This window comes from Natrix helvetica, assembly GCF_964273705.1.
Source record: "Natrix helvetica genome assembly, chromosome: 5".
In the NCBI taxonomy this organism is placed as follows: domain Eukaryota; kingdom Metazoa; phylum Chordata; class Lepidosauria; order Squamata; family Natricidae; genus Natrix; species Natrix helvetica.
The window spans coordinates 95,501,968-95,519,234 of NC_138551.1; the positions used below are offsets into that span (position 1 = coordinate 95,501,968).

The 17,267-nt window shown below is 42.2% G+C and overlaps 1 protein-coding gene across 9 annotated transcripts in view; it reads right to left on the reverse strand.

Moving 5' to 3' along the window:
• PAX2 (paired box 2) overlaps positions 1-17,267 on the reverse strand; it is a 165,711-nt gene that overhangs the window by 24,271 nt on the left and 124,173 nt on the right. For all 9 annotated transcript variants that reach the window (XM_081953770.1, XM_081953765.1, XM_081953768.1 and 6 more), the window contains 2 exons: positions 14,135-14,310; positions 9,846-9,972 (listed from right to left, as the gene is read on the reverse strand). In XM_081953770.1, the coding sequence (XP_081809896.1) occupies positions 9,846-9,972; positions 14,135-14,310 (303 nt within the window). The remainder of the gene's footprint in view (positions 1-9,845; positions 9,973-14,134; positions 14,311-17,267) is intronic.

The window sequence follows — 17,267 nt, forward strand, 5'->3', positions numbered from 1 at the left end:
TAAAATCAATAGTGGCCTGATAACAAATATGTTTTTTTTAAAAAAATATAAACAACAAATTTGGTTTTTTTTTTTTTTTAATGAACATTACCTGCCACTTTGTTTTGAGCCATAGTGTGGAATATTTGTATTTGTAGTATTTCTCAAATACCAATATTGGATTCCCATTGAAATCCAGCAATTATCCTCTTATCTTTTCCCTTCCCACTTCTTCTCACACCTCTCTGTAAGCATTCTTGACATCACTCTGCCTGCATTTCCTTTCTTTCCTGCTGGCATGCAACTTTGAATCTTAATGATTGCTTTTTTCGTTGCTGCTGTTGTTGTTGTTCTGTGCCTGATTGAATGAGTCACACTCTGATTGAGATGTTAGCGTTAAACTGCCACTTGGGACCCTCAAACTGAGCCTGAAATGAACTTAAAGGGAGGGGGAACCTTATGAGAGCAAAGGGATCAGCCAGGGCAGTGAAGTGGGATGTATAAGAGAAGAATTTCAATGTCAGTTTTCCAGGGGAAACCAGTACTCATTCACATGAAGTTTTGACCTGTATTTCAACCGCTGCTATTCATCGTTCCGCAGCTTTTCCACGATAGGCATGGCCCTATCACTCCTGAGACTAACAGGAAGTTAGGACATTGGTGGGATCTTGCCAGTTTAACAACCAGTTCAATGATTGTGTGCTCTGCATGCGCCATGTGCATTCCATGCGCACCCACATGTATCAGCAGTTTTAACAAAATGTACCTTCCACGTTACTTCTGGGAAGTAACAAGCTGAGGCACAGCAATCTGCTTTGCCATGCGAATCGACTGAGAGGATATAAGTAAGTGAAGCACAGGGATGGGAGGCTGGGCCAATTTGATCATCGGAACGAACCGGTTTGCTCCCCAGCTGATCGTTGGAGCTACCGGTTCGCCTGAACCAGTCTGAACCGGCTGAATCCCACCCCTGAGTTAGGAGAATTAGAACGTGTAACTGCATGTATGCATCATGCCTACATAGTATTCAAGCATAGGTCTGTGGTGGCTCATGAGGGAAGGACGCTGGGTGCTGACTGGGGCACTCGCTTTTGAGATCAATTGCCACAGGGTGAGGTGAGTTCCCATCACATGCTCCCGCTCCTTTCAACCCAGCCAGTTTGAAAGCGAGCAACTGCAAGTAGAACAATGGATACCATTTTAGTGGGCAACTTCACGGGGACAGGAAAGGAGCCTCCAAGTGGGCATTATCCAGGCAATAATAAAATATCACCAGTAAATCCTTTCACATTGCATGCATCAAACCATTCAGACATTAATCTGATTTCCAAAAACATTTTCTTATTGATAATCCAAAGCAGGGGTCTCCAACCTTGGCAATTTGTGGACTTCAATTCCCAGAATTCCTCACCCAGAAGTCCACAAGTCTTAAAGTTGCCAAGGTTGGAGACCCCAGATCAGTGGTGAAATTCAATTTTTTTTTCTACCGGTTCTGTGTGCATGGCTTGGTGGGCATGGCAGGGAAAGGATACTGCAAAATCCCCATTTCCTCCCCACTCCTGGGGGAAGGATATTGTAAAATCTCCATTCCCTCCCCAGTCCAGGGGAAGGATACTGCAAAATCTCCATTCCCACCCCACTCTGGGGCCAGCCAGAGGTGGTATTTGCTGGTTCTCCAAACTACTCAAATTTTCTGATACTGGTTCTCCAGAACCTGTCAGAACCTGCTGAATTTCACCCCTGCCCCAATCCAAAGCATGTGAAGATAAATGTAAATCTTGGCTAGGTAAGAAAGAAGGGGATACATTTTATGTGATGCTCTGCTACTCTCTGCTGCCTTGTGAAGCTTTTCCTGAAAGATAAGCCAGTGAGATGACTCTTTTTTTTTTTTTGAGCCCAGAGGCAAAATCAATTTTGGCAAGACCTAATGTATCTTAGTGCTGCTCCACAAAAATATGTTGTAGCACTTTGAACTGGCCCTGGAAATGTATGGGTAACTAGTGCCATTAGAAATCTCAGTGTTGCTGTTATCTTGCAATGGTAAGGATTCCCCTGATAGCAGTTATTGCATTCCGAAGCAATTGCAGCTTCTGGATCATCTTGCAAGATTGTGTTGCAATAACTCAGCCATATGGTGACCAAGACATTATAAAAAAAAACAGAATAACAGAGTTGGAAGGGACTTTGGAGGCCTTCCAGTCCAACCCCCGCCAAAGCAGGAAACCCTACACTACCCCAGACAAATGGCCATTCATTATTTTCTTAAAAACTTCCAGTGTTGCAGCATTCACAACCTCTGGAGGCAAATTGTTCCACTGATTAATTGTTCCAACTGTCAGGAAATTTCTCCTTAGTTCTAAGTTGCTTCTCTCCTTGATCCTTTGCTTCTTGTCCTGCCCTCAGGTGCTTTGGAGAATAGTTTGTCTCCCTCTTCTTTGTGGCAACCCCTGAGATATTGGAACACTGCTATCATGTCTCCCCTAGTCCTTTTCATTAAATTAGACATACCCAGTTCCTGCAACCGTTCTTCATATGCTTTAGCCTCCAGTCCCCAAATCATCTTTGTTGCTCTTCTCTGCACTCTTTCTAGAGTCTCCACATCTTTTTTACATCATGGCGACCAGAACTGAATGCAGTATTCCAAGTGTGGCCTTACCAAGGCATTATAAAGTGGTATTAACACTTCATGTGATCTTGATTCTGTCCCTCTGTTGATGCAGCCTAGAACTGTGTTGGCTTTTTTGGCAGCTGCTGCACACTGCTGGTTACCTTTGCCATGGCATCTGCTCCAGGTAAAGTCACAACTGGCTTACTTTCTCACTTTCTAAGACCTTCTAAGAATCTGCCACCTGATTTTTAAGCAGGAACTGTGAAGTCTAGAACATTGCCAAGTCTTGAGCCAATTCATTTGTCTGTAGAACAACTCTGTTTTGAGTAACTACCACAATCAACATTGATCTTGGTAGATTTTGTTTTGCCCCTAGAATAAGGGTGAAACATTCTGAAGTCTGCTAACAGTTCGCTTCAGTATCCATTCACTTTGCAACTGGTTCGCTTTGCTACCGGTTCACTTTGCTAGTGTGCAGTGCTGATAAAGGAGGATTAAGAAGCCTTTTCTGAGTCTGCAAAGGTAAGTAGAAACAGCTATGGCGCACGATTTAGATTCACTAGGAAGCAGCTTTCTAGCAAATATAAATCACATGGCACATCTGATTGTCACATAGCTGATGGTTGGAGCTACTGGTTCACCTGAACTGGTAGCATGTTTTTTTACTACCGGTTCGGGAGAACCAGTCCGAACCAGTAGCATTTCACCCCTGCCCAAGAGTCTCTTTCCACAGCATTTGCAGTTTTGCCTGAGAAAGTGATGAAAGTGGATGTTGTCAGCAGAGTTCAATGCAAATAATGTTTGACCTCCATCAAGTGGCTTCTTATGGATGTTAAATAACATAGGGGAAAGCACTGGATCAATTATGGAGCCAAGCACTGGAACAAGTCCAACAGAACTCATATAAAGTGACCCTGACTTCCAATTCCTACAGATGGTCCAGCAATATACCATACTAACAAAGACAATACTAGCAAGAGAGGTACATTGAGTCCTGGGCAAAGCTAATCCACCAATTATCTAATTAATGCTGCTTCTGTCCCATGACCTTAACTAAATTCTGACTGGAAGGTATCCAGATAATCTGTTTCACCTTGGATGACCTGTAGCTGAATTACCAAGAAAGAGAGATTGGAGATGGGTGCAAGTTGTAGAAAAATTGGCTGTACCAAGGGAGGGTTTCTTTTTAGGAGATGTTACACTACTGTCCAGGGGTGGGTTCTGGATGCCGCTACTTCCGGTTCACTCAGGGACATGCTGCGTGCACACGTGCTTGGTGTGTGATTTGTGTGTATGCGCAGTGCAACAAAAATTGCTCTGTGCATGCGCAGAAGGCAAAACCAAGATGGCGCCACCTATGGCACCACCGAGAGAACCGGTTCCAAGGTGTGGCAGGCCTGGGTCGCTGCTGGTTCCAGCAACCCAGGCCACCAAGTTATTACCAGTTCAGCCGAACCAGTCTGAACTGGTATAAACCCACTTCTGCTACTGTCTCCTCAAGACAAGCAACCCTTATCTCAACTCTCAGGGGTTAGTTGTTCAACACCCTCCCTATCTGGCTGCCCAAGAGGGATATGAATCCAGCCCCACTGGTGGCTGGATTCCTATGATACAGCATCCTATCCACTTCCTTGGGCTCTATAAGATCAAATGAATCCCAGGTAAAAGCACATGACTTTGTCTTGCTCATTACTACAGACTCTGCCCAACTGATGTGGACATAAGAATGCTTGCATGCTTGCAGACACTTTGCCACACACATTTTTTTCTGAATGGGTGTGACTTCTACTTTCTGAGGCTTACAGCTGGATATAATATTCTCTATGTATAAAAGCCAAATGCCACTCACTTATCACGAAATCTCCAGAATCGTAAAGCCTACAAACTTGAAATTTGGCACATATGTTCCTCTTGGCTTCTAGATGCCTGGCTAAGAAAGGATTTTTTGAAATGACCAACAGATTATTAGTATTTCTTATACAGTAATTAACACGCTCTGATGGTAAAAAGTTCTACTCCCCCTCCCCACCTGAAAAGAACTCTGTTCCAACTGCCAGTTGCCTTATATTAACATGCTCTGATGCTAAGGAGTTAGACATTCTACTCCCCCTCCCCACCTGAAAAGAACTCTGTTCCAACTGCCAGTTGCCTCACATTCTGTGCCTGAAAGCCACAGCTGCACTCATGACAAATAATGAAAAAGAATACATGTACTAGATTAAATAAAGAATTCAAAAATTCAGAATGCATCACTATCAGTATGCTGATGATAAGAGGTTTTATACTGATACTCTATGATATCGGTCCCCAACCTTTGCAGGTTTGTGGCCCCAGTTGGGGGTGGGGAAAGAAGAATTGGGCCATGTAAGTGGTGGCTCAGCGTGCATGCGCATGTGTGCAGCTTGACACAAAAGAGTTGCGGGCCAGTGTGCACACACAGCTCGACTGCAAGTGTGACAGTCCACCACCTGAAGAAGTTGAGCTGCGCACTTGCAAGTGATGGCCTGTGGCCCTGTCTTTATTCATTGTGGGTGACTATATGAGTGCTTCCTGCAGCTTAAGCAGACTGCCAGAAAAAAATAAGGCAGCCAGATTCTAGGGAACAAGCTTACGGTTGTTGTGGCCCACCAGCAGCCAGCAGAGTTGGCAGAAGAGTTGGACAGAGGAAGTTGGGGAGGAACATGGGCCAGTCCTAAAGGCTGGGGAAGACGAGAGCTCTGCATCAGAGGCAGAGAGGGAGCTGAGGCCATCTGACAAAGATCAGGTGCCTATGGAGCTAGACAGCAGTGAGGCAGAGGAACAGCTAGAGCCTGTTCCCAAAGTGCACATGCACAGAGCTGCCAGAAGAAAAGAGAAACTCAGAAATCAGGGTAGACTTGGGAGTAAAGTCACAGATGGGCAGTGAGTGGCCCCTTCCATAGGGAAGAAAAGAGGAGCGAAATGGGAGTGGGCTTTTGCAGGAAACAATTCGTTCGGTCGGTCGTTAGATTCATTTCAGGAATGTGAAGATCTGTCTGTGAATCTCAGAGACTCTATGCCAGTCTTTCCTTGCACAGCACCTCATTTGGAAAATATTAACACGGCAGCTTTTCAAGATAGATAAGGTCCGTAGTCATAAATATTCCTTTGAAAGACTGTTTGCCAGGCCTTTGCTGAACGTGAATGAGAGGAATTCACATTCGTTTAATAAAAGGGGTTTTGTCGGGACCAGGACCTCGTGCTTTTTGGGGAAGCCTAGGTCAGAACAATGGTATTGAAAAAGTGATCCAAGAGTATTGGCTGGAATTTGCTAGGATAGTTTGGTGCGATAATACCTAACAAATGTTCACTATAAATTAAGAATTTGTTCTTAGCTAGCCTGTGAGCCCGAGAAGGGAAAATGGTGAAATATACACCATTTTGCAACTAGTGCCTTAAGAAACAAAAGTGAAAATAATGGAGAAGAGTTTGCAACTGTGGCCTGAATTATCATGTCTATATCTATGTTCTTGGCTGAAATATACATAGCATATATTTACAAGCTATGTTACAGGGAGTGCAATTAAAATTGTTCTGCACATGCGCAGAAGCAAAAAACATGATGGGAGTGCCTACGGCGCCACCTATGGCACCACCCAGAAAACCGGTTTGGGGACGTGGCAGGCCTGGGTCGTTGCCGATTCCAGCCAAAGTGGTCCAAAGTGGTAGGAACCCACCACCGGAATGGTTGTTAAGTCAGGGATTCCCATTACTTTGAAGTTGTAGCACACACTCATTTCCCTTTGACTCACAGAGCTGTTTGGACATATTTTTAGGTGAAGGTGAAGGGAAGGCTTACCTGGATTTTCTATCTACCGTATTTTTCTGACTATAAGATGCACCTGACTGTAAGACGCACCTAAGTTTAGAAGTGGAAAACAACAAAATGCCTCCATGTGCCCCATTTTTTGACCTCTTGGGGGGTCTTTTTCTGCCATTTTCCAGCTTTTTTTCTGCCTATTTTTGAGGCTTTTTTGGCCCATTTTTGAGACTTTTTCAGTCCAATTTTTTTTTCCAGAAAAAAATCAGGCTGAGAAAAGCCTCAAAAATGGGCCACAAAAGCCTCAAAATCAGGCTGAAAAAAGCCACAAAAACGGGCTGAAAAAAGACCTGAAAAAGCCCAAAAAACAGCCAGTGGGTGGGTGGGGCTTCAGCAATATTCGGTCTATAAAATGCACAGATATTTTCATCCCCTTTTGGTAGACAAAAAAAGTGCATCTTATAGTCCAAAAAATACGATAATCTTAAAAACATTCCAAAGAGGAATGTTTGGGATAGTTAACTGCTACATTTCACTCTCAAATATTGTTCAACTCTAAAACACTCTAAAACACTCTCAGATTCCTTTCCTTAAGAGAAGTAATAAAACATCATGGGGGCAGAGTGGTAAGGCCTTACTGTAGTAAATCAATTTTTACTTTATTTAAAAAACCTCCTTATGGCACCAGTTAGTCCTTCTAACTCAGCCTTTCTTGACGGTTTTGAGTGCATGGGCTGCCTTCTCACAACTCACTGGAGCAATGAAGAATAATGAATTTCTTTAGGGAATGCAGTAAAGGGTTGGTGATACCATTCAAAAGGTAGATCATACATCTTACCATATAACCACTCATTACATTGTGTGAGCCACAAACACACCCCCGGCGGCCTACTCTTGGCTGGCAGAGTGCTGCAGGAGGTTGTGCAAGCTGAAAACGGGCCACGCACAGTCGCCCCCCCCCCCCCGGCAGCACATTTTAGCTTGCAGAGGCACCACGGACTGGTCCTTTGATATTTCCATGCCAGCCCAGCGGGCCAGATCTAAGCAGCCCTCGGGCCACATCCGGCCCTCGGGCCTTGAGTTTGACACCCTTGATCTAGGATATTTGTCAATGAGGTGGATGATGATGTAGTCAAGAGCTGGGATTACACAATGAATACATTAATATCTTCAGAGATAACATAATGCAGAATAATTTCCCAATGGAAAACCCCACGCATAAGTGGTTTAAAAACAGCAAAAATCAGCAAGAAGCAGTTTATATCTTTTAAGTATCTTAATAAAGGTCATTTAACCTGAGAATTATGATAAAGCACAGTATTTCTTTAAACAAGCACTCTCTAGCTACACCTCACAGATGTTTGAGAAGATCCTGCACTTACCAATACAGATGACCATGCATTCGTTTAGAAACTATGAGAATATGTTACTCCTAGCTAAAATCCAATACTTTTTCTATCTACTTGAATGCATGGTAGAAAAAAAAAGAGGGGGGGGGAATCATACTATGTTTGCATAAATATTGTTCCCTACATACCTTTTAGTGCAGTTTAATGGTTGACAGAAAAAAATTATTTGCATTATTTATGTTGCACTAAATACTATTTATCTTTACAAAAAATTTCATATTAGTGGTCTGTGGGATTTAAAATTATGAATTTAGTGGTCCCTGAGGTCTGAAATGTTGGTGACCCTATTTTAATGCATTCTCTCTCCCTCCCTCCCTCTCCCTCCATCCACAGTGTGTGTGTGTGTGTGTGTGTGTGTGTGTGTTATTCCAACATATGAAAATCTCTATTCCCGTTCATATCTGATTGTCCTTAGTCAACATAAAACCATCTGGAGATACAGTCAGTGGATTTATGATCGTGTGCTCTAGTTATGCTGCTAGTTAGCAGCATAGCATGCTAGATAGTTAGGCATAAACCAAGTATGTTGCTTCTAGCTCACAGAACCAAAAACTGGAGCTGTCATTCTATTCTCTAGCTAAATTGAGAGGCTATTTTGAGAATATATATAAGTTTAAGATACGTTACTTAAATCCTAAATTATTAGCAGCCATTAAATAATACATCATAGTTGTAATAAAATAATGCACAGTACTAGCACATGCTCTGTCCAGAACTTATGTAAAGTCATGTAAATTCCATTGAAAACCTAGATGAATACCTTTGGGAGCATATAACCAAGCAAAGCCCTTTCCACTACTGTGTTTCCCTGAAAATAAGACAGGGTCTTATTTTCTTCTGACCACCAAGGTAAGTGCTTGGCCTCTTTTTGGGGGAGGTCTTATTATTTTTAAGGTGCAGGAGGCCCCTTAACCGCAACTCGCAGCCCATGGATCAGCTGATCCAGAAGGGCCGGAAGTTCTGTCTCTGTTTCTGGCACACTCTTGCCAGCCTTAGCGTTGCTGGGGCTGCTGCTCTTTTTGCGGCTGCCACTAAGAGAAGGGGCGCGTATTAGCTAGGGTTTGCCGGACTGGCCTCCAAGAGAACCATTCCGTATGGATGGCTAGTGCCTGTGGGGCACCAGGGACATGTTCCCCCTTTCTCACCAAGGAAATGGCAGGGACCAGGTACGCATGCGTTTAAATATTTTAGGGAAGGGCTTATTTTCAGGGGAGGGCTTATTTTAGAGCACACACTCAAAAGTCCGATTGGGCTTATTATCCAGGGGAGATCTTCTTTTTGGGGAAATGGGATAATTTTATACATATCAAATTAGGTAGGGATCCAAGTACTCTACCATATGAAACAAAACTAGTCACTCTGCAGAGTGTCACTTTTTCAGTTATATTTCCTGGCTCTTTTTCCCACGGAGGTGGTTTTGGGGTTGTTTTTTTTTAGCTCCATGGATTATCATATTTTGATGCTTATTAAGACTTTGCTTGGAATAAATTATGACTTGAATAAGTTTCTGTGCTGACATCTGATTTAAGGTTGGTTTCATTTAGGGTTCATTATGGCGTCAACAATATTTAAAATATTCAAGTACTTTAAAACAACATTTCTTAGGGGGTTCTTTCTATGGGTTCAGAACAAACCAAGGGCTATGCTGCCAGTTTAAAAAAAGGAAAGTATTGATTCCAATCTTGCCTACTCATTCCCTACCCTTACTTCCTTCCTTCCTTCCTTCCTTCCTTCGTTCCTCCTTCCTTTTCTCCCCATCCTCCCCTTTCTTCCTTTACTTTTCTTTTATCCTCCCTCCTTCCCTCTCTTTCTTTCCTTCTCCTTCCTTCATTCTTCTCTCCCTCCCTCCTTTCCTCCCCACCCTCCCCTTTCTTCCTTTTCTTTTCTTTTATCCTCCCTCCCTTTCCTTTCTTCTCCTTCCTTCCTCCCTTCCTCCTTTCCTCCCCTCCCTACCTTTTCTTTTCTTTTATCCTCCCTCCCTCCCTTTGTGTTTGGGTAACACGCCTATCAAGCAACTGGGAATAATGACAAAGCAAAAGTATAGTCTCTCATCAGTGGGCCCATCACTTACCAGTCACTACAGGGTATGTCTGGGGTCCTGACACGTTGTTCCCCAGGTCTGGGTTAGCAGAGGTGGATAGACTTGACTTGACTTCATCAAGACCAGGGGTCAGAGCTGGGAGGGAATACTCATTACCCTAGGGAGAAACGAAAAGAAAGCTCTCTAACTGATGGATTAGAAGAAAGGGAAGAGCAGGCAGATGGAGGGGAGTAAAGGTTGGGAAGAGGCACAATTGCAGTCCCCTGCACAGATGGAAGCAAAGAAGAGATAAATAAAAGGGAACGAAGAGCAAGGTTTGGCCAGAGCTGCCAACTTCCTGATGAATACAAGTTCTCTCAACAGATTCATCCCCGTTTATCTAGGGTGACTGCCTTTATTCCCAGCAGGCAGCCACCTTAGATAAAACATGGGAGATCGGATTCGAAGACTGGCTTATAAGTTGAAGAAAAAGTGAAAATCATAATCGTTCTCTCCACAGAAGGAAAGGCGACATCCTATGGTGGGTTTAAGTTCTTGCCGGAACAGGAAAGATTGTCTGTGATGTTTGCATTGTGGAAAGCATTTTCCAATCCACTCTTGGGATCCTTTTAAAAAAAAACCACCCCTCTCTTCTTTTCTCCCCAACCCTTGTGCATTGGGGTATGAAATTGGGGTGGGGGCAGGCCACATGGCTAACAGAAGGATGGGAGGGGAAAAATTCATTGCATCTGAAAGGATCCCCCTCTCCAAGAGGCATTTGGTAATTGCCTTTTTATTGTGGTCGCCTCCAAACCAGACGCAGGGACCAGAGAGACATTTTTTTAAAAAAAAAGCAGGAAAAGTTCTTCTGATTAATATTACCTTAAATTAAAACTGATTTTCTTCTCTCTCTCTCTTTGCTTTGTGGTGGGTTCCCCACCCCCCTGTCCCTATTTCTCATGCTAGTTCCTTACGAGCTACTTTTCTTCTGCTTCCTCCCCCCCCCTCCCTGGCCGGTCACGATTGCCCAGTCGTTTCCAATTCCTTCTTGTATTGATTTTTCTGTAGAAATCAGTTTTGTAATTAGCTGCAAATTAGGCTTTCTGTTGGGGGTGAGGCTAGCCCTGATTTATCACTGGAGTAATTCGCTGTGATTGGAGAGAAATTAAAATGAACTCAATTAGGCTTTGGTTTTGTTTTATGGGCCCCATTCAGAGTTTCTGGAGGAAGAATGACTGGGCTGGTATTTAATAGTCTAATGAAAGTAAATAAAGGTTATTCATCGTAATAAACACAGAGATGCCGGATAGCAGAAACCCAAAGCTGGCTCCAACTTTTAGTAGTTTGGTTTTACTGCTTGAGGTGGGATTTAAAGCCTTTGATTTTTGTGTGAAGACAAATCACTTTGGAGATAAATTGCAAACCCAGGAGACAGGAAATGCAGGAGGCCTTTCCAGAGCTTGGGTTTTAATTTCAAGCAACGGGAAAAGACCTGCTTCCTTCTGAATGAGGCTTCCATGGCTTGGGCTGACCAGAAGAAGAAAAAAAAAGAAAGGGTAAAATGTATAATCAGTGATGGGATTCAAATAATTTTAACAACCAGTTCTCTGCCCTAATGACCAGCTAGGTAGGCGGGGCTTGGTGATCATGTGACTGGGTGAGCGTGACCAACTCAGTGTCACTCAGGTCGATGGGCGCTTCAACTTAGCTGTTACAATATAATAAGGGTTAACCGGAGAGGCAGTTTCTGTAAGCAGGGCAATAAAGATTAGGCTAGAAACAACACCAGAATGTTTCCTTCCTGCCTTCCTTACAGGGTTAGCCCTGTGAAGTGAGAAAAAACAAAATGAGATTTCTTCCAACAGCCAGTTCTCTGAACTGCTTAGAAAGTTAACAATTGGTTCTCCCGAACAGGTGTGAACTGGCTGAATCCTACCAGTGTGTATAATGCATAATAGTGTATTATGACTAGTTTCTCCCTGGATTCCTTTCTGTTATAAGGAAGGGTACATCATGCAACCACTTGGGACAGCACGAAATACACTTCAGTAGAAAAATCATAAGATTTTTTTTTTTTTTGTAAACTGCAGGGTTTGTTAAACTAATATACATGCAGTTCAGCTTCAGCATCCTTCCTGTTCAAAGTTTAAACTTCGTTTCTTCTTTTATGGTAAGTTTTAATTCAAATGAATTAGACATATTGTTTACTCTTCTATACTGGAACAATAGTAGTAGTAAAACTCATAGTAACTGTATGTTATGCAGTTCTAAAGTAATTTTTAAATTTTAAAAAAGGATAAATTATAGACTAAAGGAAGTATTAAATATTAATGTATTAAATATTCCTTTACTATCACATTTTATATGAACACTCTTGGAATAGCACTGGAAAATGTATGAAGTTTTTTTTCAAGGACCAATTTTCAAACTTTTCCTTCCCTTCCATATGTACACTGCCTGGTCTCATGATTTTAGAAGGCTTACAATATGTAAAGCTAACACTAACCATAAAATAATGAATCTTACAAGAAGGCACTTTTGACTTTGGGGCAAGTTGGTCCAGAGAGAGAAGACTATCACTGAGAAAGTTCTTGTTTTTTTAAGTTCTATGCAACTGTGGAATTTACTGCCTCTATTGTGCAATCTATATGGGGAAATCATATAATAACAAGTACATTGTCTTGTAGGTAAAATGTAAAGATTTCCCTCGCACATATGTGCTAGTCATTTCCAACTCTAGGGGGTGGTACTCATCTCCGTTTCAAAGCTGAAGAGCTGTCGCCATCCGAAGACATCTCCATGGTCATGTGGCCGGCATGACCAAACACCAAAGGCGCACAGAATGCCTATTTTTCTACTTGCATTTTTACATGCTTACAAACTGCTAGGTTGGCAGAAGCAGGGACAAGTAATGGGAGCTCACTCCATTACACGGCGCTAGGGATTTGAACTGCCAAACTGCTGACCTTTCTGATCAACAAGCTCAGTGTCTTAGCCACTGAGCCACTGCGTCCTCTCGTAGGTGTAGCAATGTAATTTAATCCACTTAATCAGATACCTATGGAAGTGTCTCTTGTAAATAATTATTTACAGTAAAATAAAGAATTTACATGGGCATATTTCCATGGATATATATCAGGTATATTTTTAAATTCTTAAATAGTGACATGGATGCTATGTCAATGTTAGTAGCATATGAGAGTTGGTGTATTTGCCTACAATGGTTTAAATCTGGACATGTGTATCTGTATCTATATATACTGTTATTTGTGTAGATGTGGATTGTAGTCAACTGTTTGTCAGGCCTGTAGTTATGTTCCTTTTAGGATCTTTGGCCTGCCACACTTTCTATTATTTCACTGTGCTGTTTCATTAGTGTAGTAGTTGGGAGGGGGGAATAGAAAGGAGTAGAATTGTGGAATGTGTTGTTGTCATTCTTTTCTAGAAGCCCAAGGTCATCTTTTGTCTCCGCACCTCTGCACCTGACCGGAACCAGCTGGGTGGAGATGCCAGGGTGGCCAAAGAAGATTGGACCATGTAATGGATTTATGGGTGTGGGGATAAGATCATGAACTTTCAACTGGGTGGAATCCCAGGAAGTTTTCAGATTTGGGATTCCACAGTTCGTTGTCAACATGTCTGACTTATTAAATTGGAACTTTAAGGATAGTTTTGCCTTGGACTCTGATTTAATTCTGCATGATATTTGGAACGGTGACACTGTTAATGTATTCTGCAAAAGTTTGTAAAGTTTAAAACTGGGCTGAGCCAAACATTTCCTCCATCTTTTATCAAGGATTTTTATTTAACTGGACAGAAAACAGGCTCCATTCAAAAGGATTTTGGTTGGACACTACTAGTACTTATGTAGGTGATAGTGCTAAGGAGCTTTGGGATTGTCCTGCCTTTCATTGTGTGATACTCCCTCCAAGGAGCTGCAGCCTCCCTGCCAAAATGAAGATACTGTGAAAGCCAGCCAGGAAGACTACAGAACGATGAGAAACTGACAAAAAAAAAATCCTTATAGCAGCACCAGCCATAATTGCAAATAAAAATATGCTGTATGCCAGAGAAAAGTGGACAACCTTTTGCACAAGACTTGTACAACAGACAGCGTATTTTATATTACAAATTGGCTCTATGGGAATTTAATCACCATAGCTACCACCCCAGTTCTTGGAATGGTAACTCGTTTTAAGATTTATTTTAAAAATTTGCCCCCTTCAACTGCTATTTCCCTGAAAGACATGATTATGAAAATTTGTAAGAGAAGGGAATCAACAGTGACCCGTTGCAGTTGTAGGGTTCCCATCAAGTTTGTGTCTCCAAATGGGTCCCACCTGCTCAGATTTGATGTGCTCAGATGCCTGAAAGACATCGGGGTAAGAAGGCCGCTCAAAGACGCGATCTAATGCTTCCAGTTGTTGTTGTGTGAAAGTGTCGGCACGAAGATGCTTCCGCAAACTATCCACACTGCTCTGGGAATCGCCATTGGGGACCGAGCTTTCTGTTACTTCTGTGAGACAGAGGAAGAGATAAGGTGTGGCATTAGTGTGGCTTTTATTTGCTCAAAACATCATAAAATCTTAGGGCTGGAAGAGACCTTGGACATCTTCTAGTCAGTGGTGACATTCAAATTTTTTTACTACTGGTTCTGTGGGCGTGGCTTGGTGGATGTGGCAGGGGAAGGATACTGCAAAATCCCCATATTCTCTCCACTCCTGGGGGAAGAATACTGCATAATATATATTCCCTCCTCACTCCAGGGGAAGGATATTGAAAAATCTCCATTCCTTCTTCACTCCTGGGGGAAGGATACTGCAAAATCCCCATTCCCTCCTCACTCTGGGGCCAGCCAGGGGTGGTATTTGCCGGTTCTCCGAACTATTGCAAATTTCCACTAGCAGTTCTCCAGAACGTGTCAGAACCTGCTGAATTTCACCCCTGCTTCTAGTCCAACACCCTGTCCATAACAGGACACTCATTCCATCATGGGCAAATGGTAGTCCAATCTTTACTTGAAAACCTCCAGCGATAGAGCACTCACAATTCCTGGAGGCAAACTGTTCTATTGGTTAATCGTTCTCACTGTCAGGAAATGTCTCCTTAGTTTCAAGTCAGATCTCTCTTTCACGATCTTCCACCCATTGCTCCTTGTCCTGCCCTCAGGTGATTTGGAGAATAGACTTGTGCCCTCATCCCTATGACTGCTGCTCAAGAACTGTTCAGCCAGGTACCACTTATTTTACAGCTACGTATTTGGTTTTTCTTTTTGAAAAAAGTATTTTATTTTTTATTTCTCATACATACATTCACAAATGTACAATTCCATAGTATGTGTTATCTTGTAACATTTATAGCAATTTTTGCCTCCCCCTAAAGTTAAAAATATAATCGAGATTGCTTTTCTACTATCCCATACACCCATTTTATTTTACAACAACCCTACTTCTTCTTCCTCCCTTCCCTCCCTTCATCTCTCCTTCTCTCCTTTCTTCTTTCCTCCTCTCCTTTCCCTTCTCTACTTCCCCTTCCTCTCCCCCACTCCTCCCCTCTTCTTCCCCTTCCTACCCTTTCTTCTACTCTTACTTCCCCTCCCTTTCTTCCTCTCATTTTCCCTTTCTTCTTTCCCTCTCCTTTCTCCTCTCCTCTTCCTTCCTTTCCCTCTACTCCTCTATCCATTCCCTCTTTACGTTGTTGTATTTACATATTTTCCTCTTCAATCTGGTGTATTTTCGGGATGGTGTTCCAGCAAACTCAGTTCTGTATTTACATAACAATCTTAAATTCCTTCTTCCACAATTTATTTTCCATTTTCATAGTTACGCATGCATCATTCTTTAAACATATATTTGTATATTAGTACCTTTCTATTTCGCCCCTCCTTCATCTGGTAGTGTGTTGTCTAGGTTTCTATTTCCCTTTTTCTTTTGCATTTGGTTTTTCCTGCCTAAGTGCAGTACCTTACTTTTCTCACCACTGAACTACATAGGGCTCAATGTTCAAGTCTGTCAAGATCCTTCTGAATGCTGATTTTATTTTCCAAAGCATTGGCAATTCCCACCAGCTTGGTGTCATTTGCAAATTTGATGGGTACCCCTTCAATCTCCTCATCTAGGTTATTTATAAAGATGTTGAAGAGCACTGGCCCCAAGACAAAATCTTCAGGTATCCCACTGCATGCTTTGCTCCATGTAGATGTACTATGTTTCCCCAAAAATAAGACAGGGTCTTATTTTATTTTGACCTCTGACCTATTTTGGCCTATTTTGGTCTTATTTTCAGGACATGTCGTATTTTGGGGAAAACACTGTAATTCCATTGAGAATCACACGCCGAATGCAGTTGGTTAGTCAAGTGCAAATCATCTTGTGGTGCAGATGAAATTCAATTTTTTTACTACATTTATAACAATTTTTGCCTCCCCCTAAAGTTAAATATATAATCAAGATTGTTTTTCTACCATCCCATACACCCATTTTATTTTACAACAACCCTACTTCTTCTTCCTCCCTTCCCTCCCTCATCTCTCCTTTCTTCTTTCCTCCTCTCCTTTCTGTGGGCATGGTTTGTTGGGTGTGACTTGTTGGGCATGGCTTGTTGGGCGTGGAAGGGGAAGGATATTGCAAAATCTCCATTTCCACCCCACTCCAGGGGAAGGATACTGCAAAATCTCCATTCTCACCCCACTCTGGGGCCAGCTAGAAGTGGCAATTGCCAGTTCTCCGAACTACTCAAAATTTCCACTACTGGTTCTTCAGAACCTGTCAGAACCTGCTGGATTTCAGCACTGTTGTAGTGATATTTACTGTCCCACATTGTTCTATCTTACCACATCCCATTGCCTCCTTCAATCCCTGTAAATCTAGAAATTAGTCCACCCTTTCTGCCATCTCAATCATTTATTTATTTATTTAAAGATTGTATCCTTTTCTTTCTTAGAGAAAATATGCTAGCTTCAAAACCACCTTTAATCCTCGGCTGAAATATTTAACTTAGAGTTTGTCCTCTACATCGATTGGTATACTTTGGCTGCAAGGAATTATAACCTAGTGGTGAATGTTTGACAAGTTGCCATGGTTAAAAATAAATCTACTATAGGCAGCACAAGCAAGTAAATAAATAAAACTGGGGTGTAAAGAAACTTTTATGTGAATTGCAAACAATTTGTACATTTGAAAAGAAAGCATTTTGACATTTCTCAAACCATTCCCATGCCATTGCTTTCATTGCTCTTTGAAAGAAAAATGTCTCCATTTTTCAACAGGAGCAGCTCTTATGCAACAGCTGAAAAACCATATCACCTAAGATAAGACATATTCAAAGTGATTCAGAAAAAAATATTTGAGTTAACTCAAGATGCGATCCTTCTTATATGCCCGTGATGGCGAACCTATGGCATGTGTGCCAGAAGTGGCACATTGAGCCATCTTTCCAGGCATACCAGCCATCACCTGTTGCTCTTCCAGGTTC